This window comes from Xenopus laevis, chromosome 4L (assembly GCF_017654675.1).
Source record: "Xenopus laevis strain J_2021 chromosome 4L, Xenopus_laevis_v10.1, whole genome shotgun sequence".
NCBI lineage: Eukaryota > Metazoa > Chordata > Amphibia > Anura > Pipidae > Xenopus > Xenopus laevis.
The window spans coordinates 103,677,651-103,705,400 of record NC_054377.1 but is presented as its reverse complement, the minus strand read 5'-3'; the positions used below and the strand labels follow the sequence as shown (position 1 = coordinate 103,705,400).

Here is a 27,750-nt window from a genome sequence, read left to right as displayed (position 1 = left end):
AGCCTAAAGTTTCAGCTTCTCAATAGCAGCAATGATCCAGGACTTCAGACTTGTCACAGGGGGTCTGCGACACTCACATGCTCAGTGGGCTCTGAGCAGCTGTTGAGAAGCTAAGCTTAGGGGTTGTCACAAATTATCCAGCAGAAAATAAGGTTTGTCTGAAATATAAGCTGATGCTGCAGGGCTGATTATTAAATTCTGATGCTAATTGCACTCGTTTCTGAGCTGACATTGTAATCATCTCTGTTAATTACTAATCAGCCTTATACTGTGACATTTCTATGTGTACTGTATATTGTGAGACTGTCCCTTAGCTCTGTAATTGACAGCAGCACAGAGCATGTGCAGTGAATCAGCAGAAAAGAAGATGGGGAGCTACTGGGGCATCTCCTTTAAGAAATTTCCAGTCTCTGGGGTTATCCCAAGTTGGAGGGCCCAGAGCAATTTAGAGGTAATGCCTTAAACCAGTAATAGTGAGAGACATATGCTTTGCTATATATCCCTGGAACTATAGCAGTATTATTTCCATTTTCCCAAGTTAGAGGGCCCAGAGTGGTTTGGAGGTAATCCTGTTACATATTGCATTCAAAGGTAAATTTGAACAAAAAAACTTCTAGTTAGTTCATTTTTAATATGGTGTACAGAATACTTATCTACAATTAGGTTCTGATTTACTAAAACTCAAATTTATCAAATTTTTTCCTGCAAACAAAGTCGACCTAACTCGCTTTCCATGAATTGAACTCATTTATCAATATCTTGAAAAAATCGGAGTGACAAAACATCACGAAAAAATTGAGCATCAATTCTTCTCATAAAATTGACCCTCCTGCTGTGAAAACTTGACATTTTGGGATGATTGGAAAATAATTTTTTGTATTACCCAGTGCAGGTCACGCTGTCAAGAAACAACTTTATTTCTATATGACTGAAACAGGTTTGAGATGGAGTATTTTCGGATTTGGATTTTTAGCAGCATTGGGGTATGATAAATCTCTAAAAATTACAGGTTTTTTTTCCATGAAAAATGTGAGTTTTACCCCTAAAAACCTCGACCAGCAAAAAATCGAGGTTTAATAAATGGGCCCCTTAGTCTACTAACCTTCAGGAATGTCTCTTTGGTAAATATCTACTGTTATTCAGAACTAATCAACAGAAATATATTGTGATTAAAGAACACCTGGTGCTCCTGTTCACCGCATGTGCTTGTATTGGTCTTCCAAATAGCAAGGACCCATTGTGAGCAATGTCTGAAGTGTAGTCCATGGCTCTGCCTGCAAAGCCTGGTACGTTAGCACTAATATATACTGCTCAGCAGCAGCATTTTACCTTTAGCACCTCACATGTAGAAATGAATGAACTGCTTGGGGTTAGTTTCACTGCAACATTCACCAGTCCAATGACAAACAACAAAGTAACTTCATTAATTTCATTACTTCTCTGTTTGATGGCATATGTGAATGTGTAGCATGCTTTCCAGCTGCCAAAGTCAACAGTTTCTTCCCTAAATGAAAGCATTTGAAGAAAGTATGTTTAATTACATTTTTCCACAGGATATATTGCCCTTCGCATTTCAGAAAATGTACAAAAAAGAAAAGGAAATATTCCCCAACATTTTAGCATGGTGCTAAATTATAAAAAATAACTCATTATAAAAATCGTTGTGATTTCAAAACTTATTATAAAAAGCTTTGTGAGTTTCAAAAACATCTAAAAATCTAAAATTTGCGCAGTCATTGTCAGAATTATTAAGTCAGCAATATTTTTCTATAGGGAAAGTTACATTTTTTTTTTACATCACTTCTAATTTTCTAATCCCTTATAGTTTTAAGGACAATGCAGATAGGTGGGGTAACATTATGACATGGCTACTGCAACTTAAAGTACAGGGGCGTAACTACAGAGGAAGCAGACCCAGCGGTTGCAGGGGGGCCCAGGCAGTATAGGGGCCCCATGAGGACCTAATTCATATACAATTTCAATAAATATTGGTCAAACAAGTCAATCTCTAGACATTTTGGGGACTGAAAAATAATTTGCTGTGGGGCCCAGTGATATCTAGTTACGCCACTGTTAAAGTACCTCCAACTAAGAAAAACTTAATGAAGGATCTGAAAGTAAAAAAGTTGGGCATGGTTCAAGTAAAAGTAAAAGGTTGTGGCTCAAAGTAAATTGTTTAAATGTCTGGTCACTTATATTCATACTTATATTCATATATATCACAAGGGCAGGTTAATGCTTTCCCTATTTTATATTAAAATGTCACATTCTTTTAGTATATATATATATATATATATATATATATTTTTTTTTTTACATATATATTATTTAATGGAGCACATTACACTGGACACAAGTGGCACAGGGGAGGCAAAAGGGAATTTTTCACATGGGACTCAAAGTGTTTTTTTTACATTAATCAATAAAGCCATAAGTAGGCCAGAAGTTTTAGGGTTACAAGGAACTGAATCAGAATCTCTAGAATAAGATCCCACATCATTGGCTGATCATTTAACCTAATTTAACCTACACAGAGTCGGACTGGGACACCGCGAAAAAACCCAGTGGGCCCCGGCTCTTTTCGGCCCCCACAGTCCAGATCCACTCCCTGAATTCCCTCTCCCTGCACTCCCTCCCTGAACCTGGTTGCACTGACATGCCGAAAAGAGGTACATGCACGCTCCGGGGGGAGTGCAGAGAGGACTTTGCATTTGGGGGGCCCCTGAGGTTGCTGGCACGTTGGGCCCTGGACCCTCCAGTCTGACAGCCATTACCCTTAAAGCAGCCTTGTACCTAAAGCATGCCATAGACAAGCTTTAATATAGGTTTTCTCTACTCTTTGTGGCCCTTGGCACTACATAGTCTAGATGTCTGAATGATATGCAAGCTAGGGGGGCCTTCCTGAAGAAACCCAAGAGCTGCCTATCATTCACCCCTTCTGGATGCAGAGCTACAGGAGGCATCTCTGCATTCAGAAGGACAGGGTGGCTATGATCTAGGAGATGTTGCAGTGCCCACCATCTACTCCCTCTAAATGTGGCTCTGACAAACACAAGCAGCGCTGCATCCAGGAAAAAACACATTTCTTTGGTCTCTCCTAAGGTGCACAGAGACCTGCACCTTAGGACACAAGAAGAAGAGCCAAATGGTTAAAAAAAAACACGGATGCTTTGCATTTTTTACTTTCCCAGAGTTTCTCCAGCGAACCTTCTTGTATCACTGATGAGAGAATAGGTCTGGGAAGGCTCATTTGAGCTACTATACTACTCCTAGGACAAAGTGATCTTATGTAGAACAGTAATTAGTGAATGTGGAAAGATAAGCTTGCACAAGCAACGCGATCTGTCTTGCTTGCATTACTAATAAGGAATACTCATGTAACCCAGGGGCATTAAAGGGTAACCTAAAAACTAATATTCCTTGGTGAATAAAAGCTAACGGTCCGGTATTTTAGGGGATATTAGGGATAGTAAAGAACATATTTATAAAGCTGTGTGAACAAACCAACATTAAAATACCGCAAACATTGCCACTCGACCTCATGGTATAACATTTAAAATGCTGCGTATTTATAAACCTGTGCAAATATTTTATGTGTATGTGTAGCTGGGCGTAAAATTCTTCTGTAGCAAGAGGTGTTTGCTTGAAAAGAAAAGCCTGTGTGGAAATTGGCACTGAGCACTTCCGCTCTTTACATAGCATTTTATACCAATTTCTGTGCCGCCTGAATTTGTCCCTTTAACTTTAATAAAACAAAATCATGTCATAAATTACTGAATAGTCTGGTGAAAAGAAAACTAGTGTATAAATAGCGCAGGGAGCACAATTAGCTCTTGTTTCCAAAGTGCAAGTTGTTAATTCATGAACAATTTATTTGAAAAATGTCACTTACTTTTAGTTAGAAACTTATTTATACTGTATATAGGATCATTATTATTATTATTATAACAAGTGTTATCAATGTTATTACTGATCGACTTCATTATGAGAAAATCAAATTCTTTAAAACTTATTTCCATTTTCTCTGTAACAATAAAATAGTAGCTTATACTTGATCCTAGCTAAACTGCATGAATCCATATTGGAGGCAACACAATCCTATTGGGTTTATTTAATGTTTAAATTATTTTTAGCAAGCATAAGGTATGGTGATCCAAATTATGGAAAGATCCCTTATCTGGAAAACCATGTGTCCCAAGCACTCTGATTGATAGATCCTATACCTGTATATGGCTCTAGGCTCTGCTAGCAGAGGTTTAGGACTCTGCGCAAGGCTCTGCGTAACAGGTACATGTTTTAATGTTTATATTAGCATACTGAAGTAAACTCAGAAGGTACCACTACCGGGGGGGTAATAAATTCAGGCATAAGAACCTGAGCATGATGCGTTAATCATAAAACAATACAACTTATATAATTCTGCTCAGCGAGACCCAACCTAAGCTTTTTATCTTAAGAAAATACATGGTTTTTTTTAAGAAATAAGGTAAGGTTGTAAAGCCAAACGATGCTCACAGAGTAAATAATTTTGCTGCTGCTACCGGGGCTTTTATATGTGGGATGTTTGCCCATCCACTGCAATTAAAGCATCTAAATTCACAAATGATGTTACTAAAACATTTTTAAGATAAGAAACCCCTTTCCATGAGTGTGGTTTTGTCATTCAAGATGCTGGAAGGTACTGTTGGCTGCAAAGCTTATATTAAATGGTCCCAGATGAAGCTTCCTGGGAGAGTTATAATAGCTTTGTTATTCCTAAATACTAGCTCAGTTCCTCTTGTGTGATTTGATACGTATACGTTGTATGTATTTTTGAGGTGGCAGTGTTACTGCAATTATTCCCATTTGATTTAATGCTGAGCTTTACTACCACCTAGATTAAGATTATTTCAAGGCCCATTTATGAAGAACTAGGTGCAAGAGGGCTTATGATTGCAGAATTGTAGCCCTTACAGTTTCATGCAGTTCTTGCTCCTAGCATTTCCATCACTGATTCTGTACTCTGCACCCTTTGCCAGATTAAAAATCATAATCAAGGAGCAGAACCAATGACATATTTAACATATGAGCACTTGAGGGCCTGTGCCTATGGCAGCAGCTTTAAGGGGCGGCCCTCGGATACCTATACGATAAATACATTTTACAATTTTTTTTGAAAAAAACCTCTCCTCCTGCTGCATGATATATTTTTATGAAATGTGGCAGTAGACATTGGCAGGGGGGGGTAGGAGGTATAAGCATGCACAGTATGTTATGATGTCACTTCTGCCAATGTCATGCACATGCACCGATAGGCGCAAAGAGGTCCGGTGCTGCAGCTCTGAGCAGAGCGCAGCACTCTCTTACACAAGGGAGTCCTGTAAAGATCTGCTACAGGCAAGAGGTAGTTGCATGGGTTCCCAGTGTGTTGCATTCCCAGGTTCTCCCCAGCTTGACCTTTCTAAATAAAGAATACTCTAGAGGCATTACGGAGAACCCCATGTGTCACCTACCCCCTGCTCCTTCAGTATGCAGCACGGTTGAAAGCAGACAGCACTGCATACAAAGTAAGGCACTAATCTTTGTGCTTCATTCTAGGAGCCACACAGAAATCTCCTTTGTTCAAGGTGCAAAAAACCAAGGTGCTTTGCATATTTTTAACACTTTGCACAATATATATATATATATTATATCTGTGACTATGTTTTGAGCTAAGGCCTGCCCATGTGTTGGACAATAAAAGGCATGGTTTCATTAGTGGTAATGTGGCTTTGAAAACTATTCATTTATTGCTTTCATCTGGCATTTATTTTGTTGGACTTTCCCAGCCTGTGCCTGGATAGTGAGCTCATGAAGCCTGATTCCATTTTGCATGTTGCTCTTCAGGCAGAACCTCAGTGATCAAGGATAAGTGCAAACACTGCCCGCTTTTATTATGGCAGCTGCTGTGAGCTGTGCGTGTGCTGCTTGCAGAAGCGGATTAATGCATAGGCTCCCCTAAATTATAGTCCAATGTGATCAGGGGTCCATCTAGCTTTTTTTCAATTATTATTTCTATTTTCTTTTAATATTTATGTTGCTGAGTGCTGATCCAGTGACACTACTGGTGTGCGCCATACCCAACCCAGCATAGAAAGCTTGGGTACATGTGTGCCTGATTTTGCATGTATGTGGGCACATGCTGTCCTTCACCTATTGCTGAACTAGAATATCGGGGAGCTCTTAGGATACTTGGGTGGTTCTGAGATGCTGAAAGCTATAGTTCAAATACTGCTAAAATGCACCTGCCAATCATTCATAGGAAATCAATACAGAGAAGGAGTAATGTGGTGTTGAAGAGTATTATTCAACACCTAAAGTAAAGGTGCTAAAAGAGGAATTGCAGGATTTTGTAGATTAGTTACTACTGCCCCATTTAAACTCTGCCGCAGGTTAGCACACTCCATTCCCATAGCTGTTATCCCCAATGCAATGGTTTTAATCCACACAGCTACTGTATGCCTAATACAGGAAAAGTAATCTAAATTTTTAAATGGGGCAGTAGTGAGACTGGGGCCTCATAGAAAGGCACAGTTAAGGGGGCAGAATAGTTAATCCTAAAAAGGCTCAGTGTCAGCCTGGGGCATGAATCTTACAGCAAGCGCCAGACTGAAGGGGCTAATCTGCTGTAGGAGCTTGTGAGGTTGGCTGCAGAATCCAAAAATCAATATTTCTGTGGGAGGCTGCGGTGGAAGGGTTAATACTATTGCAGGATTTTAAACGTAAACTGTAATAGCCAAGGCCAAGAGTTGTATCTTAGAACTAAGGCTCCAGGTTAAACATCACAGAACACACTCCTGCTGCCTCACAGCAATTTTTTTTACAAATCATATGCTCATCTCTGTCTTTTCATCACTTCTTTCTCGTCTGTGGATTCTGAATTACTTACACATCTGTAGAAATTGAGACAACATCTATATTTATCCAGCCAGGTTGTTATAATGTCTAGTCATCTTATTTAAATTCTCCTATAAAACAATTTAATAGAAGCTACACAGAACAGCTCAGCTCAGGGATAGAGACAGATATTATGCTTTTCCTGCAAGTGCTGGCAGACTTTGTATTTCCAATATTACAATCCTGGATGTCAGTCGTTGTATAATAAGTTAATTAGAAGAAAGGGACAACAAATTAGATTTTTTTCTGGTAAAAACAACTTGTGTGAGAGTATTGTGCAACAGAAAATATGGCACAACACCATAAAATTTCCGTAATTCAGAGCTAATCTAATGCATTTGGCACAAGTGAAACCACCCCTTGACTCTAATGCATTTGGTGCAAGAGAAAATGCCCATTGATTGTAATGCATTTGGAGTAAGAAAACAGCCCATTGACTCTTATTATTTTGGTGCAAGAGAAACCGCCCATTGACTCTAATGCATTTGGTGCAAGAGAAACTGCCTATTGACTCTAATGCATTTGGTGCAAGAGAAATCACACACTGGCTTTAATGCATATGGTGCAAGAGAAAATGCTCATTGACTGTAATGCATTTGGAGTAAGAAAACAGCCCATTGACTCTAATTATTTTGGTGCAAGAGAGACCACCCATTGACTCTAATGCGTTTGGTGCAAGAGAAACAGTCCATTGACTCTAATGCATTTTGGTGCAAGAGAAAATGCCCATTAACACTAATGCATTTGGAGTAAGAAAACAGCATATTGACTCTAAGGGGCACATTTACTATTGGCCGAAAATGCACGACGGCTTAACCGCACTTCGCCAGGCATAGTTTTACCACGGCTGCTCAAATTTACTAAAATACGAAGTTGCGCCCATAGAGGCAAAAGGTAGCGAAGTTGCACTAGCGTTAATTCGTCAAGCAAAGCGAAGTTACGCTAGCATTGCCTAATTTGCATACGGCGCCAAGTTAAAGTACAATGGACGTATATGCAGCAGCAAAAACATTACACTACACAAGCCTGGGAAAGCTTCATAAAATAAAATAGAGTTGTTATTTTGCCCTATACATGTGTCCACTGTATAGTTTATGTGCCATATGTTAGGAAATGTAGGGGAGAAGGAGGGTATCCCCAAAAAATGTACGATCTTTTTCAGCCCATCACCCTAAAAAAGTAAAAGACGCCAGCGTTTTTTGGGACTCTATTGCTCTTCACTTGGTCTGAGGTGGCGAAGGCAAGTCTGGCGCAAGAGGTAACGTTCAGTAAAATCGGCAAATTAGTGAATTAGCGTAGTTACGTCCCTTCGCCATACGGCAACTTCACCTGGCGTAAGGGTGTGAAGTCGCGTTAGAGTATGTCTACTTCGCTAGCGAATTTACGCCAGCACCCATTTTTAAATCAGCAAAGTGGCAAAATGACGTCATGCTGGCGAATGTTGGCTAGCTTTAGCCACTTCGCCGTTTAGTAAATTTGCCCCTAATTCTTTTGGTGCAAGAGAAACTGCCTATTGATTCTTATGCATTTGGTGCAAGAGAAGTCACTCACTGACTCTAATGCATTTGGAGTAAGAAAACATCACATTGACTCTAATTCTTTTGGTGCAAGAGAGACCACCCATTGACTCTAATGGATTTGGTGCAAGAGAAACCACCCATTGACTCTAATGCATTTGGAGTAAGAAAACATCACATTGACTCTAATTCTTTTGGTGCAAGAGAAACCGCCCATTGACTCTAATGTATTTGGTGCAAGAGAAATCGTCACTGACTCTAATGCATTTGGTGCAAGAGAAAATGCCCATTGACTCTAATGCATTTGGAGTAAAAAAAACAGCCCATTGACTCTAATTATTTTGGTGCAAGAGAGACCACCCATTAACTCTAATTGACTCTAATGCATTTGGAGCAAGAGAAAATGCCCATTGACACTAATGCATTTGGAGTAAGAAAACAGAAGTAAGAAAACAGCATATTGACTCTAATTCTTTTGGTGCAAGAGAAACCGGCCATTGACTATAATGCATTTGGTGCAAGAGAAAACGCTCACTGACTCTAAGAAAAAATGCCCATTGACTCTAAAACATTTGGAGTAAGAAAACAACCCATTGACTCTAAATTCATTTGGTGCAAGAGAGACCACCCATTGACTCTAATGGATTTGGTGCAAGAGAAACCGCACATTGACACTAATGCATTTGGAGTAAGAAAACAGCACATTGACTCTAATTCTTTTGGTGCAAGAGAAACCGCCCATTGACTCTAATGCATTTGGTGCAAGAGAAATTGTCCGTTGACTCTAATGCATTTGAAGTACGAAAACAGTCCATTGACTCTAATTCTTTTGCTGCAAGAGAAACTGCCTAGTGGCATTTTTCCACTGGATAGAACACTATGAAAAAAACACCTATTGGCTCGAATGCTTTTGGTAAAATTGAAAATTATACATTCTCCAGCATTTTCTAATCTATAGTTTTTTTTTTAAATACTTGTTTACCCTACAAACCCCCAGTCTGATTGAGACAGCTAGGAATTTCTGGTCCATACACATGGGGAAGGGTTTTCCTTGTATGCTGCCATTAACTGGGTGGAAAAGCAGTGTCTATATTTTCAAACATTAAACCAAACATTTGATTTACAGTATATAAGCTGCCATAAAGAGTAGGGGATTTAGAGAAAATAATAACCATACAATTTGATATTCCAGCACTGCTCTATGTGTGGCCTGCAGTGCCAGAGGAACAGGTCCATTCAATCCTCTTGTGGCATTCTTGAAATCAAGTGAAATGACGCATTGATGTATTCCTTGGCATTGAATCACAGCTCCCCACCAGGGATTTTTTTTTAAAAAAGTCAGATTCGTGCCATATTTCAGCGTGCATATGTGTTTGTAACTTGCAGGGAAATGTACTTTAATTAACAACTTGACAAGTGAGTGCCAATTTATAGGCTGCAGAGTCTAATGGAAAACACTGCGATTTTATTACTTTGCCTTCTTATAAGATACATGCTATTGTGCTGACCTTTTCCCTAATTTCCAAAAATCCATTGCAACTCACCTTTTTTTTACTAATCTGCCAGTGTTTATGTATTGCTTAGCAACTAAAAATACATCTGTGAACTTGTATTCCTTTAAGTAAGGCTAAATGGAGAATTTTTGAATCCCTACAACACAATTCTGATATTGGTCTTTATCTTGGGACTTCATGGAATTATGTCTGAAGTTTACTTTTAATTATTATATTTTTAATTCTTATGATGGATAATCTGGAAAGACTCTTCCCAGTGGCACAAGTTCTAGAGCAGGGATCCCAAACCTTTTGAACCCATGAGCAACATTCAGAAGTAAAAGGAGTTGGGGAGCAACACATGCATGGGGTGTCAAACAAGTGCTGTGATTGGCCATTTGGTAGCCCCGGTGTGTATTTTCAACCTACATTGAGGCTTTGTTCGGCGGTACATCTGGTTTTTATACAACCAAAACTCACCTCCAAGCCTGGAATTCAAAAATAAGATCCTGCTTTTGCCACCGGGAGCAACATCCAAGGGGTTGGAGAGCAACATGTTGCTCACGAGCTACTGGTTGGGGATCACTGTTCTAGAGCATTAAGGAGCACAAGAGCCTGCTTTTTAGTGCTCATTAACAAGCACTTTTGTTCTAGGAAAGCTGCACACTGCCATTGTTACAGGACAAAGGTGAGCCCTGCCTTACCCCCTGCCCCATTGTGGTCTGCACCTCCTGATACTCCCTAACTTGTGCATCTGAGTGACATGCAAGTTATGTGGCAGGATGGGGACACCTACAAGTCTCCCACAGCCCCTCTTGGATAGAGTAGTATGGTTTCCTTTTAACCTGTGGAATTAGGCATGTCTGTATAAAACCAATACATTTATATTTATTTTCAGCAGTTCATGTAGCTTTTCTACATATAGCCAACTGAATGAGCTCATGTCATAAAGGGGGGTATATTTTACCTTTATTGGGTATTTGTTGAAACAGGTCAATAACAAGAGGGACTGATGATTTCTAAACTATCGTTTGTAACCCCAACACAGCTAGTTACACCCTCTTATCACACAATATTTTACATGTGAATTTAAGATCACTGATTTATCAATTGACAGAAAAATTAAGAAACTCCAAATGGCTAAATTCCTCCAATGCAAAAAAAATAAAAAATGTATTTACCATAAGAACCAAATGTTAAACCTATCATGTATAGGGCTTCTGTACCAGCGCCATGCCACCACAGACCTTTAGCACTGGAGATCTGTGCCTCCAAATCTGCTCCCAGTAATATTTTACTATATTTAATCCAGGTACAAGGCTGAGTAGTAATTACTTTACAATGACATTATACACAGTGTCGGACTGGATGCTCTAAGGCCCACTGGAGCTTCCGCCACAGGACCACCGGCCCCCTTCCTCTAGGCTCCACCATCCCCACCCATCTGGGCTCTGCACCCCCCCCCAGGCCCCACTACATTTTTCACCACCTGCCTAGAGGCCACAACCCCCTGCTCTTACATGTACGGTAGTTGCTGGGGGGGCACATGATCAGGGGGCAGCGTGAGATATAGGTGGTTGCAAGCTCAATCCTTATCTATAGTCCCATATTCATACTTGTCTTCATTTGAGTTATACATTATAATTCGTATTTAACTATTAATTCTACATTTACCTGTAACAAAAAATATTCGTCATAAGCCATCAGATGCGGTTTGCATATTTTAGTCATTTTTCTTGGAACCACTTTTGCTACAAATCATTTTTGGAATTCAAATGTACCCTTCAGCTGTATGTTATAAACTATAGGAATGATTACTGTCTGCTGAATCTACCCATTAGAAAAAAAATCCTAACTCAATATGTGCTTGTAATTCTTTCTTACATGTCCTTTATCTTCCTCCAATTTATTTGAATATAGTGTATATATATATATATATATATATATATATATATATATATATATATATATATATATATATATATATATATATATATATATATATATATATATATATATATACAGTGGTGTGAAAAACTATTTGCCCCCTTCCTGATTTCTTATTCTTTTGCATGTTTGTCACACTTAAATGTTTCTGCTCATCAAAAACCGTTAACTATTAGTCAAAGATAACATAATTGAACACAAAATGCAGTTTTTAAATGAAGGTTTACGCTATTAAGGGAGAAAAAAAACTCCAAATCTACATGGGCCTGTGTGAAAAAGTGATTGCCCCCCTTGTTAAAAAATAACTTAACTGTGGTTTATCACACCTGAGTTCAATTTCAAAGGTTATAAAGCCATTTCTAAAGCTTTGGGACTCCAGCGAACCACAGTGAGAGCCATTATCCACAAATGGCAAAAACATGGAACAGTGGTGAACCTTCCCAGGAGTGGCCGGCCAACCAAAATTACCCCAAGAGCGCAGAGACAACTCATCCGAGAGGCCACAAAAGACCCCAGGACAACATCTAAAGAACTGCAGGCCTCACTTGCCTCAATTAAGGTCAGTGTTCACGACTCCACCATAAGAAAGAGACTGGGCAAAAACGGCCTGCATGGCAGATTTCCAAGGCGCAAACCACTTTTAAGCAAAAAGAACATTAAGGCTCGTCTCAATTTTGCTAAAAAAACATCTCAATGATTGCTAAGACTTTTGGGAAAATACCTTGTGGACCGACGAGACAAAAGTTGAACTTTTTGGAAGGTACGCGTCCCGTTACATCTGGCGTAAAAGTAACACAGCATTTCAGAAAAAGAACATCATACCAACAGTAAAATATGGTGGTGGTAGTGTGATGGTCTGGGGTTGTTTTGCTGCTTCAGGACCTAGAAGACTTGCTGTGATAGATGGAACCATGAATTCTACTGTCTACCAAAAAATCCTGAAGGAGAATGTCCGGCCATCTGTTCGTCAACTCAAGCTGAAACGATCTTGGGTGCTGCAGCAGGACAATGACCCAAAACACACCAGCAAATCCACCTCTGAATGGCTGAAGAAAAACAAAATAAAGACTTTGGAGTGGCCTAGTCAAAGTCCTGACCTGAATCCTATTGAGATGTTGTGGCATGACCTTAAAAAGGCGGTTCATGCTAGAAAACCCTCAAATAAAGCTGAATTACAACAATTCTGCAAAGATGAGTGGGCCAAAATTCCTCCAGAGCGCTGTAAAAGACTCGTTGCAAGTTATCGCAAACGCTTGATTGCAGTTATTGCTGCTAAGGGTGGCCCAACCAGTTATTAGGTTCAGGGGGCAATTACTTTTTCACACAGGTTTGGATTTCTTTTCTCCCTAAATAATAAAAACCCTCATTTAAAAACTGCATTTTGTGTTTACTTGTGTTATCTTTGACTAATAGTTAAATGTGTTTGATGATCAGAAACATTTTGTGTGACAAACATGCAAAAGAATAAGAAATCAGGAAGGGGGCAAATAGTTTTTCACACCACTATATATATATATATATATATATATATATATATATATATATATATATATCTATATCTATATATATATATATATATATATATATATATATATATATATATATATACACACACATATGTCTGTTTATCATTTCTATCCATCTATCTATCTATCTATCTATCTATCTATCTATCTGTCTGTCTGTCTGTCTAGCTATTATTTGTCTGTTTATTTCCAATTTAAAGATCATTTTCCAGTTAGTACTTAACCATTGTCAGACAATGGGGTTACAGTATTGTATTTGAATGAATCCGACCATCTTAAAAGAGAAGGAAAGGTTTGCAGCACTTGGGGGTGCCAAATGTTAGGCAAGTGATTGTAGTTACTTACCTGGTATAACCCCGGGCCAGTGCAGTTTTCTGCTGATAGGAACACCATCCCGGGGTTTCAGGTAAGTAACTACAATCACTTGGGGGTGCCTAACATTTGGCACCAAGTCCCTAGCACACTGTGCACACCAGCAATAATAGCCACAAGTTACATGAAAATCAGTGAAGTTGCTCAACATTAATCCTGCTTTAGATTTTGCATCTCCGGCAACTACCTTTGCCTTAAACTTTCTATTTGCTTTGACCTTTCTTAAAGGAGAAGGGAAGGCTTTGTACACTTGGGAGGTGCCAAATGTTAGGCACCCCCAAGTGATTGTATTCGCTTACCTGAAACCCCAGGCCGATGCTCCTATCAACAGAAAACTGCACCGGCCCGGGGTTATACCAGTGAACACCACGGATCGATCTTCTTCCGTCTTCCTCTTTCCTTCGCGCAGCTGCGCATGCACAGTAGAACAAAAAGCCGAACTTTAACTAAAAAGTCAGCTATTTATTTCAACTGTGCATGCGTTTCCCCTGGGAAATTTGAAGAAAGAAGATGCCGGAAGAGGTTCGCTCCGTGGTGCTCACTGGTATAACCCCGGGCCAGTGCAGTTTTCTGCACAGGGTTTCAGGTAAGTATATACAATCACTTGGGGGTGCCTAACATTTGGCACCCCCAAGTGTACAAAGCCTTTGCTTCTCCTTTAAACAATTCAGTCACAGATTTAACCTTTGTGGGTGAATACATGCAGGTCCACTTCAATATTTTACAGTTATGAACCCTTTAAGTAACCTTAGGAGTACCTTTCCCTTCTTGATCACACTCTGTTTTCTGCTGCTTTTTCTATATAAATGTAAAGTTCTCAATCTACCACCCAGGTTTATGGCCACAGTAATCTATCTTTGTCAGACTCTGCATTTTATCATACTCAGCGTCATGTCGTTTTCATTTATATAGTCCAGATCACCAATATGTGTCAAAAAACATGTCCAGAATTAATTTTTTCTTGTGTGTGACAGAGAATGCAACTGAAATCAACAGACAGTGGAAGATTTCAATTCTTTAATTTTTTTTAAACCACTAAAACAATTTTAAATAAAAAGGCTGAAATAATGTTACTGTCTCTTTCCTTCTGGGATCAAATGATGTATTTATACCATACTTGTGATCCAGAGCACTATAAACCAATGAAACCAGAAAGTTAAGCCTGTTGATAAATATAAACAAATGTATACATAAATATCTGAATTAAATGTGCAACATGTAAAAGTGAAACGGCTACTGCAACAAGGACTTAATAGCATCAACAAGAAGAGGGCAGGAGACTAATGGAACAAAGAAACCAAATTCATAGGACTCTCAAAATTGATTTTATGGAAATGGTACTGCTAGTTACTATATTGTATCCCCACTGCACTTAAAATCTATTTTCAAAGAATATCATTATTATATCAGCACCAGCCTATAAAACCTTGCACTAGTTTATAGGCCAGGACACATTTTAATTAACTGTTTCCCATAAACGTCTGTTTTATACAAGCAATCATGTGTAACCAAATTCACTTAAAACACACTTGTATTTCCCTAAGGGCAAAGTCACCTGTGTCTTCTGTCAAAATATAATCTTCAGTTTTAGGACAGTTGTTGCCATGCTCAGTAAGCTGAATGAATCAATCCAGCTAAATAAACTGCACTATGCTTATAAACACATTCTCTAGTAAGACCAGATACTTTGGGGTATATTTATCAAAGAGTGAAGTTAATAGTGAAGTTCCGCCACTAGAGTGAAATTCCGCCACTTTCCATTCATTTCTATGGGGTTTTTAAAGGCGTATTTATCAAAGGGTGAACTTTCAATTCCACCCATTGATAAATATGCCTTTCAAAATTCCATAGAAATGAATTGTGAGCTGCGGAATTTCACTCTAGTGGCGGAACTTCACTCTTTGATAAATTTACCCCTTTATGTTTTTGGGATACAATAGAGAACACTGAATAATTTGTACTTCTATCTGTGTACAGATGTATGAACTGTATTTGCTCATTTGCAAACACCACGAGGTTCTGGTGAGTTCTGCGCACTGCTCTGTTGTCTAGTTCCTTTGATGAAACAGCATCGCTAACTATCTTTTGAATCTATTCCTTTTGTAGTTATTCTATTATATGATCATCCATCTCCAAATTAGAACACCATTTCCAGGACTGTAATAGAATTTGCTATTTGAAACATATGTCATTTCTGATTATATAAATGGGGAGAAATGGGGTAAAAATGTATCTGTTTAGCATGTAGTGATCCAATATATATATATTTCTAGTAATATACTGTATACATTTCAGATTGTGTGGTGTTGTTGCTTTATATTTTAGTATTAACTGTATATTTCAAATATGTATGCAATATGGAGAGCTCAGTCCCCTTGAAATTCACCTATGAAGGTGCCAGGTGCTAGTACTGGAAGACCCTCGCCTACGGAACGCATTTTAGGACATGCTTCAGCGAAATACCTGTCCTGCATGCAATGTCCTATGCCTTCAGAATGGCGCATCGGTTGCTTTTGCCGTCACCCATCGTCCTAATCTACAATCACACCTCCATCTTCTACCCTCCCTTCTCAGCCGTCAGTAATACGAACTCCGTCCTCATCCTTCTGCCCTCAGCCTTCCGCCCTCAGCCCTCAGCCCTCAATCCTCCGCCTTCAGTCCTCTTCCTTTTAGTCCTCTTCCTTCCACCCTCTTCCCTCCTCCCTCACTGCTCAGCCATCCCCCCTCAGATCTCTCTTTTCAGCAGACAATCTTATCCATAAGTTTCTAAAGTGGTGAGCGAGGGCGGAAGGAAGAGGACTGAAGGAAGAGGACTGAGGGCGGAAGGCAGAGGAATGACGGCGGAAGGCAGATGACTGAGGGAGGAGGATGGAGGGCTGAGGGCAGAAGACTGAGGTCAGAAGTCTGACGGCAGAAGAGTGAGGGTGGAGTTCGTATTACTGATGGCTGAGAAGGGAGGGTAGACGACGGAGGTGTAACTGCAGATTTGGACGATGAGTGACAGTAAAAGAAACCGATGCACCATTCCGAAGGTATAGGACATCGCATGCAAGACAGGTATTTAGCAGCAGGATGTCCTAAAATGCATTCCGTACTCGCCTGCTTTGGGTCAACTGATACATAGGAAAAAATCCAAGGCCATGGTCATGGAACTTTGAGGTGACTTCTAATATTCGTATTATTTTACAATAGGGGCACATTATTAGTGGTGCTTGCGAAGCAAAGCATCACTACTGTTATCTTGCAAACTTATTTAGTGGTGCTTGCGAAGCAAAGCATCACTACTGTTATCTTGCAAACTTATTTTTATTCTTCTTCCGTATGAAAGTTTGGCGCGTAACTAGTCCCGCACCGTTTGTCCTAGACCCATGAATGAGGTGTCAAATCGTGCGGCTTAATCGGGAATGGGGTGGTATGACTTTTCTAAGGGGTGGGTGGTTAATTGCCCCTTGCGAGGGCAATTAACCACCCCGAAAAGTCCCATAGATTAACATTGAGGCCAACTTTTGACGGATTCTAGCGCAGAGAGGGAATCTTGTAGAAACGTTAAATTTACCACATTTGAAGAGGTTTGCGACCTGTGTCAGATGATACCCCACACGAGGGTATAAGTTTTACCCCCGGGGCAGGAGAGGTCCCCAAATTTGCCCCATTGACTTATAATGGGGAATTTATCGAATAATTAGTTTGTCGCAGACCCATGAATGAGGTGTCAAACCGTTCAGCTTATTCGGGAATGGGGTGTTGTGACTTTTCTGTCCTATTTTGGGGACCCAAAAAAGTGAGCGGAGCCGCAAACAACCAATCAGATTTTCCCTATTGACTTCAATGAGAAAATGTAAACAGCTGTAATTCTCACAGTAATAAAGCCAGAGCTCCCAAACTTGGCACCGTGGGTCACTGGGTGACTGCAGGCAAAATTTACAAAAAGTGGGCGGAGTCTACAACAGCCAATCAAATTTCAGCCATTCAATTAAATAGGAAAATTTTAAACTGCTGCCGCTCTTAGACGGTTAATGGCAGGGTCCTCAATCTTGGCACAGTTGGTCACTGGGGGACTGGGATTAAAATTAAGAAAAGTGGGTGGAGCCAAAACCAACCAATCAGATTTCTTTGATTGGTTTTAATGGGAAAAATTAAGAAGGCTGCCATTCTCTCAGTATTGATGTCAGGGACCTTGAATATCACAAATGTGGTCGCTGGGGGTTTCCACTTCAAGTTTAGAAAAAGTGGGCGGAGCCACCAACAACCAATCAAATTTCATTCATTGATTTTCAATAGAAAAAAATAGAAATGCTGCCATTTTTACACATTAAATGACAGCATTCCCAAACTTTGGTATGTTAGTCACTGAGTGACTGTGGTTCACAATTAGGAAAAAAAGGGGCGGGGCAACAACAGCCAATCAGATTTGGGCCTGAGTTTTGCCACGGCAAGCACCACTCACATTTTCTTCAGGAAATGTACCTCTCTAGTTAGTTATAATACACAGGTTTCAAAACATTTTGAGAAACAAGATTCTATTTTCAATGTTTCTGTTACATACTGAGTCATTTGTCTGTGGAATGTACAGACGCCCTGAGACTTTTCTGCAGGCCCTATGCTACACCCCTACACACATGGCTGCCTCTCCTGGATCGCTAGTGTAGAGATCACAATTCAGAGTATTTATGGTAAACAGGAAAATGTGATCTTAAGGTTGCCCGTGTGGCTTTTCTGCCTCCACTTTAAAGTTCTGCAAGTAGTTCTCACCATGCCTCATGGCAGAATTCCCTTTGTATATACTGTTTACACTCCTGTAGGATCATGGACCCTGAGAATATAAGAGTATAAGTTCAAGTGCTTGTTTTTTTGCCTCTAAAATAATTACATAGTAACTATTGGAAATGAAAATCCATGCCTACCAATGTCCATGCCTGACTCAATAAGCATTTATAATGACATAAATTATTTGAACTTTTAAATCACTTTTTAAAGCTCAGCAAGTCTTTCTGAGACCTTTGCTTGCATTATTTTACAAAGCAACAGTAAGGAAAGTCCTGTATTTTCACAGACAAAAAGCTAAATCTTCTCATACTGTTCACACTCTGAATTCCCGCTCTCTAATACCTCCCTGTAACACAGTCTTCTCCAGATCAGAAACCAACAGCTATTTTTATATTAACATTCTCTTGATGGGGAAAATGTTAAACATGTGTCCCTTCATTGCTTAGCCAGCAAAAGTCTCTTATTGCAGCCCTGTAATTTAAACAAAGAAAACTCCTAAAGCACACACAGGATATATGTGATGGAGGGGGGAATAGGAGCCAAGGGGAGGAGAGCAAAAAAATTCCAGCCTGATTCTGGGGGCGGACACAGGGGAATATGCTGTCTACAAGAAGTGGTTTGGGGGAAAATGAAATGAAAACTACATTTTTTTGGTATGAGTGTACTTTGTAGATTGATTTTTTTATTTGTTACAGAGCAGCAGTATACTGTTTAAAAGATCGGACAAGCTTTACAGAGGGGGTTAGTTTGCAAACTATACTGGACAGAGCTCTTTTATAATGTAAAGTAGATCATTTAGTCACAACAGGCACAACAAAGCCACTTAGTGAATCTGCAAGAATTCCCTTCCATGGTTCATATTTGGGGGAATTCTTTACTTCTTGATGACAGTATGGTAAGAAAAATATATTTAAAACAACCTGAAATAAATGAAAAAAACAAAATTCGCTTTCATCTGATGTGTGACGTTATAAAATTCTTCCTAATATGAGGAAGGTTATTAGAAAAAAAGATTGTCACATAATCCTCTGTATACATTAAATACTGTTTGCTATACTCAATATACTCAATATCACAAATTGCTTTCAGGTACAGGTATAGGATCCATTATTCGGAAAACCATTATTCAGAAAGTTCAGAGTTATGGAAAGGCCATCTCCCTTGACTTTATTATAATAAATAATTAAAAATATATAAATGATTTCCTTTCTTTCTTTGTAATAATTGACAAATACCTTATACTTAATCCCAACTAAGACATTGTTAATCCTAATTGGAGGCAAAACAACCCTATTGGTTTTATTTAAGTGATTATTTAGTACACGTAGTGGCACATTTACTAAGGGTCGAATTTTGAAGTGCTAAAACTTCGAAATTCGACCATCGAATTGTAGAAATTCGATAGTCGAAGTTTTTTTAATTAAATTTAGCAGTTTTCAATTAAATTCAAATCGTTCAAACGATTTTCAAAAAAAAACTTTGACTTCTAAAAACTTAGCCAAATGTTGGCTATAGGTTCTAGGAGGTCCCCATAGGCTAACATAGCAATTCAGCAGGTTTAGGGTGGCGAAGTGTCGAAGTCAAAGTTTTTTAAAGAGACAGTACTTTGATTTCCGAATGGTCGAATATTTGAAGTTTTTTCAATTCTAATTGGATTTTGGCCTATTCGGTGGTCGAAGTACCCAAAAATTACTTCGAAATTCGAAGTTTTTGAATTCGAAAATTCACTTCGAATTCTCTTCGACCATTAGTAAATGGGCTCCTAAGGGGCAGATTTATTATGTGGTCTAAAAACGGCAGAATAATTCACCACATATTGACGGACATCACTGTTTTAAATAGAGTAAAAGTTGCACTTTTTCTTTGAGCAAAACACGTGAATACATTTGTCATTTTTTTACACATCTTTTTACACTGTTTTCCTGGCTAATTTTATTTAACACAACATAATAAATAAGCCCGTTAAGATACAGTATAAAGATCCAAATTACAGAAAGACCCCTTATCCGAAAAGCCCCAGGTCCCAAGCATTCTGGATAATATTGGGATATATTATCCAGAATGCTTGGGACCTGGGGCTTTTCGGATAAGGGGTCTTTCTGTAATTTGGATCTTTATACTGTATCTTAACGGGCTTATTTATTTATTATTATTTGTATAAAAGAAAATGTTGTAGGTTGATGAAAGGATCCATGTAGGTATTGCTTGCTGTCATATTGCTTAATATGAACAATATCTTACCTTCCAGTGTTAAACTGGTTGCTAGTGTAAATCTACAAAGAATCATACATTTAGTAGCGAGGTCTTTTCTAGCAGTTCTCATTATGACTCAGCTTGCATGTTTAGCATGTGGTCACTATGAGCAGCTGAGATTGTTCAGAGGTTCCGGTTGAGCAATCTTACATTGCCCCCAGACCTGACCAGCCTCATGCTGTTAGTGTTTATTTAATGTACACAGTCATTCACTATTTGCTTACAAATTGTTGCTCTAAACAATTTCATAATAATAATAATTCAGTGACTAAAACTGCTATTCTATCCAATAAAATACTGTAGTAATAACTTATCGTAGTCAAAACATCACAAACACAATTTAGGAGTTCCATGCAATGGTCTACTGGTCTTGCAGTGGCTTCTGTATATTTAAAATTAGGGCAATACTTTATCGGGGGAATATGATAAAAGTCGGTAACTGAAAAAACTATTCGCTATGCGAAAAGTTATGCCTTTGCATGAACAAATTTTGCTTTCCATGAATTTTTTTTTTTTTTGCAAGCCCAGAAACTGTTTAGCGACCACTTCCGTCAGTGGAAGACCGTTGCGAATTTTATAGTTTGCGCCATTGCGCAGTAAATGTAATTAAACTTCTAACTGAAAAAGTCATTATGTTTGCTCCAAAAGATTACGACACCTTCAAGCACTTCTTAAGAGTGCGCAATTGAAATTCGTAATGAAGTAACAGTTTAAGGAACAATATTACATTGTGAGATGTGGATTTTCATTCTGATTGGTGAGACCTTACATTTCTTCCTAAATCTTTAAATGCATATTTCAAGTCATGTAAGGCATCACTGTGGGTCTGATTGGAGTCAATGGGCACCCCCAAATGATTGTATTGACTTACCTGCACCCCGGGCAGGTGCTCCTATCAGCAGAAAACTGCACCGGCCCGGGGTTCTTCCAGCAGCACCATGGAGCGATCCTCTTTCTGCTTCTCCTTTCTTCTTCCCACTGGGCATGCACATTAGTGTGAAAAGCCAAACTTTATGAAAAAGACGACTATTTTGTTCTACTGTTTATGCGTCTGCCCCGGGAAATTTGAAGAAAGAAGAAACAGGAAGAAGATTGTTCTGTGGTGTTCCCTGGAAGAACCCCTGGGCTGGTGCAATTTTCTGCTGATAGGAGCACCGGCCCGGGGGTTTCAGGTAAGTAAATACAATCACTTGGGGGTGCCTAACTTTTGGCAAGTAAAAATGCCTTTCCTTCTCCTTTAAACATTAAATAAACTGAATAGAATTGTTTCCTCACCAGTAAGGATTAATTATATCTTAGCTAGGATCAAGTATAAGGTACTGTTTGTTATTATAGAGGAAAAGGAAATACGTTTTAAAATTTTGAATTAGTTGATTAAAATGGAATTTATGGGAGACAAATTTCCCATAGCTTGTCACTTTCTGGATGACAGGTTTCTGAATAACTGATTCTATACCTGTATATATTTATTTTCCCAGTTTATTAAAACATCCAAGTTTTTAGCCTCATTGAAAATGAATGAAAGAATGTGAATATACTTTTTTCTGAGAATACCTGAGAATATTATATTGTGTTTTTTTCCTTAAATGAGCTAGTGTCCGAGAAAAAAAAAAGTTGTTTTTGGTTGCTGCTCTCATTTTTTTCATAGAAAAGGAGTTAATAGGACTCTAAATGTATATATTATTTTTTATTGCGAAACAGCGAAAAGTTTGCGAAACGCAATGGGCGTCAAAATTATTTTGATGCGCGGCAATTTCAACACCCGCGACAATGGGCGTCTGAATAGTTTTGATGCTCGACAATTTTTATGCGCTCAACTATTTTATAGGTGAAATTTATATTCACCTAGTTCTGGCAGCTAATATGTTTAATAAGGTAAGTGAGAACCCAGTGTTCAGACATTGCCTGCCTTCAAATAATAAATGCTCCTATATTCTGTACATAGTCAGAACCATCACAGCACAATAGACATGACAGCTTTTTTTTTTTTTTTTTTTGCAGTATCGCTACTTTGCATATTTTGCTTAAATAAATTGGAGTTTCTGGATTACTGATGCTTTATAGACTAAAAGAGTATATTCAAATATGTTTACCTATAAAATGTTGTGTTATTAAGAATTTTGGACAGTAACTACTGAATGAGGGTGGGTATGATAGTGAAGGTGTATGTGACTTCTAAAACAAGCTAGTTACACTTCTAAAATAAATGAAGAGGAAACTACAAGAAATACTCAACAAGAAAAGTTTTTTTTCCTCAAAAAATGATTCGGGAATTTAGTCTTTTCTTAAAGAGGTGTTTCACCTTTAGATTAACTTTAAGTATGTTATAGAATGGCCAATGCTGAGAAAATTTTCATTCTTTATTATTTATTTTTCATTGTTTTCTTTTTAATTATTTGCCTCCTTCTTGTGACTCTACCCAGCTTTTAAATAGGGGTCACTGACCCCATCTAAATACAAATACTGTAAGTCTACAAATGTATTGTTATTGCTACTTTTTATTATTCATCTTTGTATTCAGGTCCTCTCCTATTCATATTCCAGTCTCTTATTCAAATGAATGCATGGCTGCTAGGGTAATTTGGACCATAGCAACCAGATTGCTGAAATTACAAACTGGAGAGCTGCTGAATAAAAAGCTAGGTAACTCAAAAACCACAAAAAATAAAAAACGAAAACTAATTGCAAATTGTCTCTGAATATCACACTCTGAATCATACTAAAAGTTAACTAAAAGGTGAACAACCCCTTTAAATAAGATAGCATTCAAGAAAAAGTTTTTCCCTGCTTTTTTTCAGTTTTTTTCATGAACAAAATTTTTTTATAAAACTGCTCTATAGTTTATAAATTAATAAGTAGCATTGTTTCATAACACTGAACATTGGATTGTCACAGGTGGGTGATTTGTGACTCAAATATATATACAGTAACAATAACAAGGAATTGCAGTATCTAAATGGAATACAGTGTATTTATGATGTCTTTCACTGACTGGGCCGTAAAAATCTAAAAAGGTCATAGATTTGAAAATAATGAAAAAATGCTTTTTTTTCCCTAAGATTGATTTAGAAGAAAATACACAAAGCGATAACTTCTCAATGGATCCGCAGTTGGAAAGGCAAGTGGAGACGATTCGTAACCTGGTGGAGTCTTATATGACAATTATTAACAAAGGCATCAGGGATCTGATACCAAAGACAATAATGCATCTGATGATCAACAGTGTAAGTAACACAGAGTATGTTTTATACAATAAGCTTGAAATCATTTTGTAAGCTTACTCCTGGGTTGGCACATTTTTTCAAGGATGACAGTTGGGACACCAACAGGTAATGATAACAATATACAGGTATGTATTGCCCTGCTTATGGCAACAAAAAAATACCCTATTGCACAAACATAAAACTAGGGATGCACCGAATCCAGGATTCGGTTCGGAATTCGGCCAGGATTCGGATCGGGATTCGGCCTTTTTCAGCAGGATTTGGATTTGGCCGAATCCTTGTGCCTGGCCGAACCAAATCGGAATCCTAATGTGCATATGTAGATTAGGGGCGGGTAGGGAAATCACGTGACTTTTCGTCACAAAACAATATTTTTTCTCACTTTTTCCTTTCCTGCCCCTAATTTGCATATGCAAATTTGGATTCGGTTCGGTATTCGGACAAATCTTTCACCAAAGATTTGGGGGTTAGGCCAAATCCCAAATAGGGGATTTGGTGCATCCCTACATAAAACATACAAACATTGTGCTACGATATAAGTGTCAGGTGTAATTTACAGAATAGAATATTCTGTAGATAAAGAACTGGGCTAGGATATGAAAGGAGAATACAGGGTACATTTTTTAGCTTATGCAACTCTACTATGTGCTTGAAATAGACAGAAATTTGTGCCCAGAAATGTACAGTAGAGCATAAAGCCCCCTTGATCAAATAATGATTGGCTTGCGCTATGCAGATCTGGTGAGGTGTAAACCGTAATGTCCTACACCTAAATCTAATGATGAGAGGACTAAGGGCATTGGGCTTCTGTGCAGCAGCTACAGAAACATACATCTTTAGAGATAAGTGATGTGTTCCATTACTCCTCTCTCTGGTTCCAAACTGTTTTGCATTATGTTCTAGAGGTCTGGCTGTTAAGGTGGCCATAGACGCCCCAATAATTTGGTACGAAACTAATTTTCGTACGATATTCGGTGCATCTATGGTGGGAGATGAGCCGACCGACATCATCAAAAGACTTGGATATCTTTCAGCTCGCCAATCAGGCACTTTTGAAGGCACCTGAACATCGGCCATTTTATCTGAATCATCAGATACATGTAGAATTCTATTGTTTCTACCTGTATATCTGACGATTCAGCTCTACACATGTCTACACTTGTGTATCTTTTCCAGGGAAGATAATAATTGTAACGTCTATGGCCACCTTAAGAAAGTTACAAGATTTTTTGGAATCATGACCAAGATGGTTCATTATTATCACATGACATTTCTATCCCTTTCCATATACTCTGGGTTTGTTTATTGGAGCAGCTTTTTGGAATCAACATTATCTTTACTGGGAATGACAGGCTCTTCCCCTGCTTAGCCTGTGTTAATTTAAAAAACGTACTGGTAGCACAGGTTCCTAAGAGGTAGAAAAACATTTGGAGACACTTGCAATTGTGTCTTTATATACCTTTTATATAACACGTACATATTCTGCAGTGCTTTACAGAGATTATACATTATATATATATATATATATATATATATATATATATATATATATATATATATATATATATATATATATATATATATATATATATATATAGTCAATAATAGATGACACCTAGCTATAAATGATATATTTATTATCTTTAACACCAGCTTCTCTTCAGAAGAGTGACCATACATGAAGCAGCTTCAGTGTTAGATGACAAATTAAAATGACTAATCTGTGGGCATTTTCCACATGGAAGGCACATTATTAGAAGACATTTTCAGTCCAAGCAGATCTGTGTGTCAAAACAGCTCCCTGTGGTGCCATATATGTAAATAAGAAATCGAGCAAACTATTCAATCAAATCACTACACGCACGCACTACTTGTATTATTAAGTATCACTTTTCAAAACAAAGCATGACGAATGTTTATATTGTTTATTGTTGCTAACATTATGAAAAGTCTTCTGATTTTGATGAGTTCCAAGTGAAAAGTAATTTGGGTGTCCAGTCTTCTATATGGTACCTAAGCAATGGTATGATGCTATGTAACAGGACAACCTGAACTCCGTTCTCAAGATTGTGGTGCCCTTGGCCATGTAGTGACACCATCATCTTTCTCCGTTTTTGCATGAAAATTCAAAATAAAATGAAGCCAGAGACCAGATTCAATGGCCGGATATAAGTATTTCTGGGTGTTCCTAAATTGCTACTTTGCCTTGGTCCATCGGTTCCTGACCTCCTGCCTTGATTTTGCCTTCGCTAGTCACTGCCTTCTCTGATCTTTTGCTTTGATATGACTATGAACTTTCTTAACCCTTCAGATACTGCGAAATGAAATTTTCTGTTTACAGCTTCCTCCTTGGTCCCATCTCCAACCTACTAGAGCCACTATGCCCTGACACCTGTTTAATAAGGGGGTTATAAAATTCCCTTTAACCTACCTGACTGCCAAACCCAGTGCAGCTCAGAAGCATGTACAAATGGAGTGATCCAGCCTTCCATTTAAGAATTTCTAACATGGATATTTCCAGCATCAATGCAGAAGATTTCTTTATCTAGGTGTTCTACTTTTGTTTCCCAGAACAGTTTACAATATTAGAAGAAGTTAATTGTTAATATCTTGCTATGCATCTATCCAGCTTTGGTATGCTGTGATTCATAAAGTATCCTAACGTTCTTTAAATTATATCATAAGGACTACATTTCCAATACTTGGATAAATACACGCATTACAGATTTTATCTGGTTAAGCCTTAATTTAATTTGATACCATTTTTTTTTCTAGTTGACATTTTCTTCCCATGATATTTTCTATACCTTAGCACTTCTGTGCACTGGTTTCCCTTGCATATCTGATCCTCAGGAAGTGCTTTCTATGGCATGTTAAAGCACAGAAAAGCCCTTGAACTTCTTCTGTTTCCTTCAAAAGGCCTTAAGGCTGCTCCCACCAGACGGCCAAGAAGGCTGACTGCATCTTATCAAATACTTCCCCCTGCATATTACAAGACTTTAGATTATAATGCAGAAATCTCTTCATGGGAAGAATCAGACAGGGACTTTAAAATGATTAGTCTAATAAAAGAGCATTTCTTGTAACCAGCTACTGCTGTAGCACATCCAGAACACCCAGCTTGATACTAACTCTACTTCACTCACAGTCCCGGTGTACATAAAAATAGTAGAACTTGCTAAACAATACTCAGATATTTTAATTATACTGGCCTTTATTGGAAAATACTTTTCTCTTTAATAATAAAACAGTACATTGTACTGGATCCAAACTAAGATATCATCAATCCTTATTGGAAGCAAAACCAGCCTATTGGGTTTATTTAATATTTACATGATTTTCTAGCAGACATAAGGTATAAAGATCTAAATTATGGATGATCCGTTTTCAGGAAAACTTAAGGTCCTGAGCATTCTAGATAACAGGTCCCATGCCTATATCTTATGTGTGATGGCGAGTTAGGGTCCTTGTTCAGTCTGTGTAACCCTGTGAATTGCTTTTTAGGAGAAAGAATATAATTCAGCAGTGGTCACTAGGATTTATACAGTGCACTTTACAAAATGGGGCCTATTTATTATGCTGTGTAAAAACAAAATACAAAATACACCACACATTACAAGGTATTGATTTTTAAAGATCCGTACCTCTGTGTAAAGATCCAGTGTAAACGGAAGCAGCTGTTTGAAAATGCTATGGAAAAATAATGTGTTAATCCATTGCATTTTTTCTGTGTTTT

The 27,750-nt window shown here is 38.3% G+C and overlaps 1 protein-coding gene across 1 annotated transcript in view; it reads left to right on the top strand.

Moving 5' to 3' along the window:
- Positions 1–27,750, top strand: part of LOC108713546 (dynamin-3) — a 162,969-nt gene that overhangs the window by 96,617 nt on the left and 38,602 nt on the right. The window contains exon 19 of the mRNA XM_041590555.1: positions 23,850–24,014. Coding sequence (XP_041446489.1) covers positions 23,850–24,014 — 165 coding nt within the window. The remainder of the gene's footprint in view (positions 1–23,849; positions 24,015–27,750) is intronic.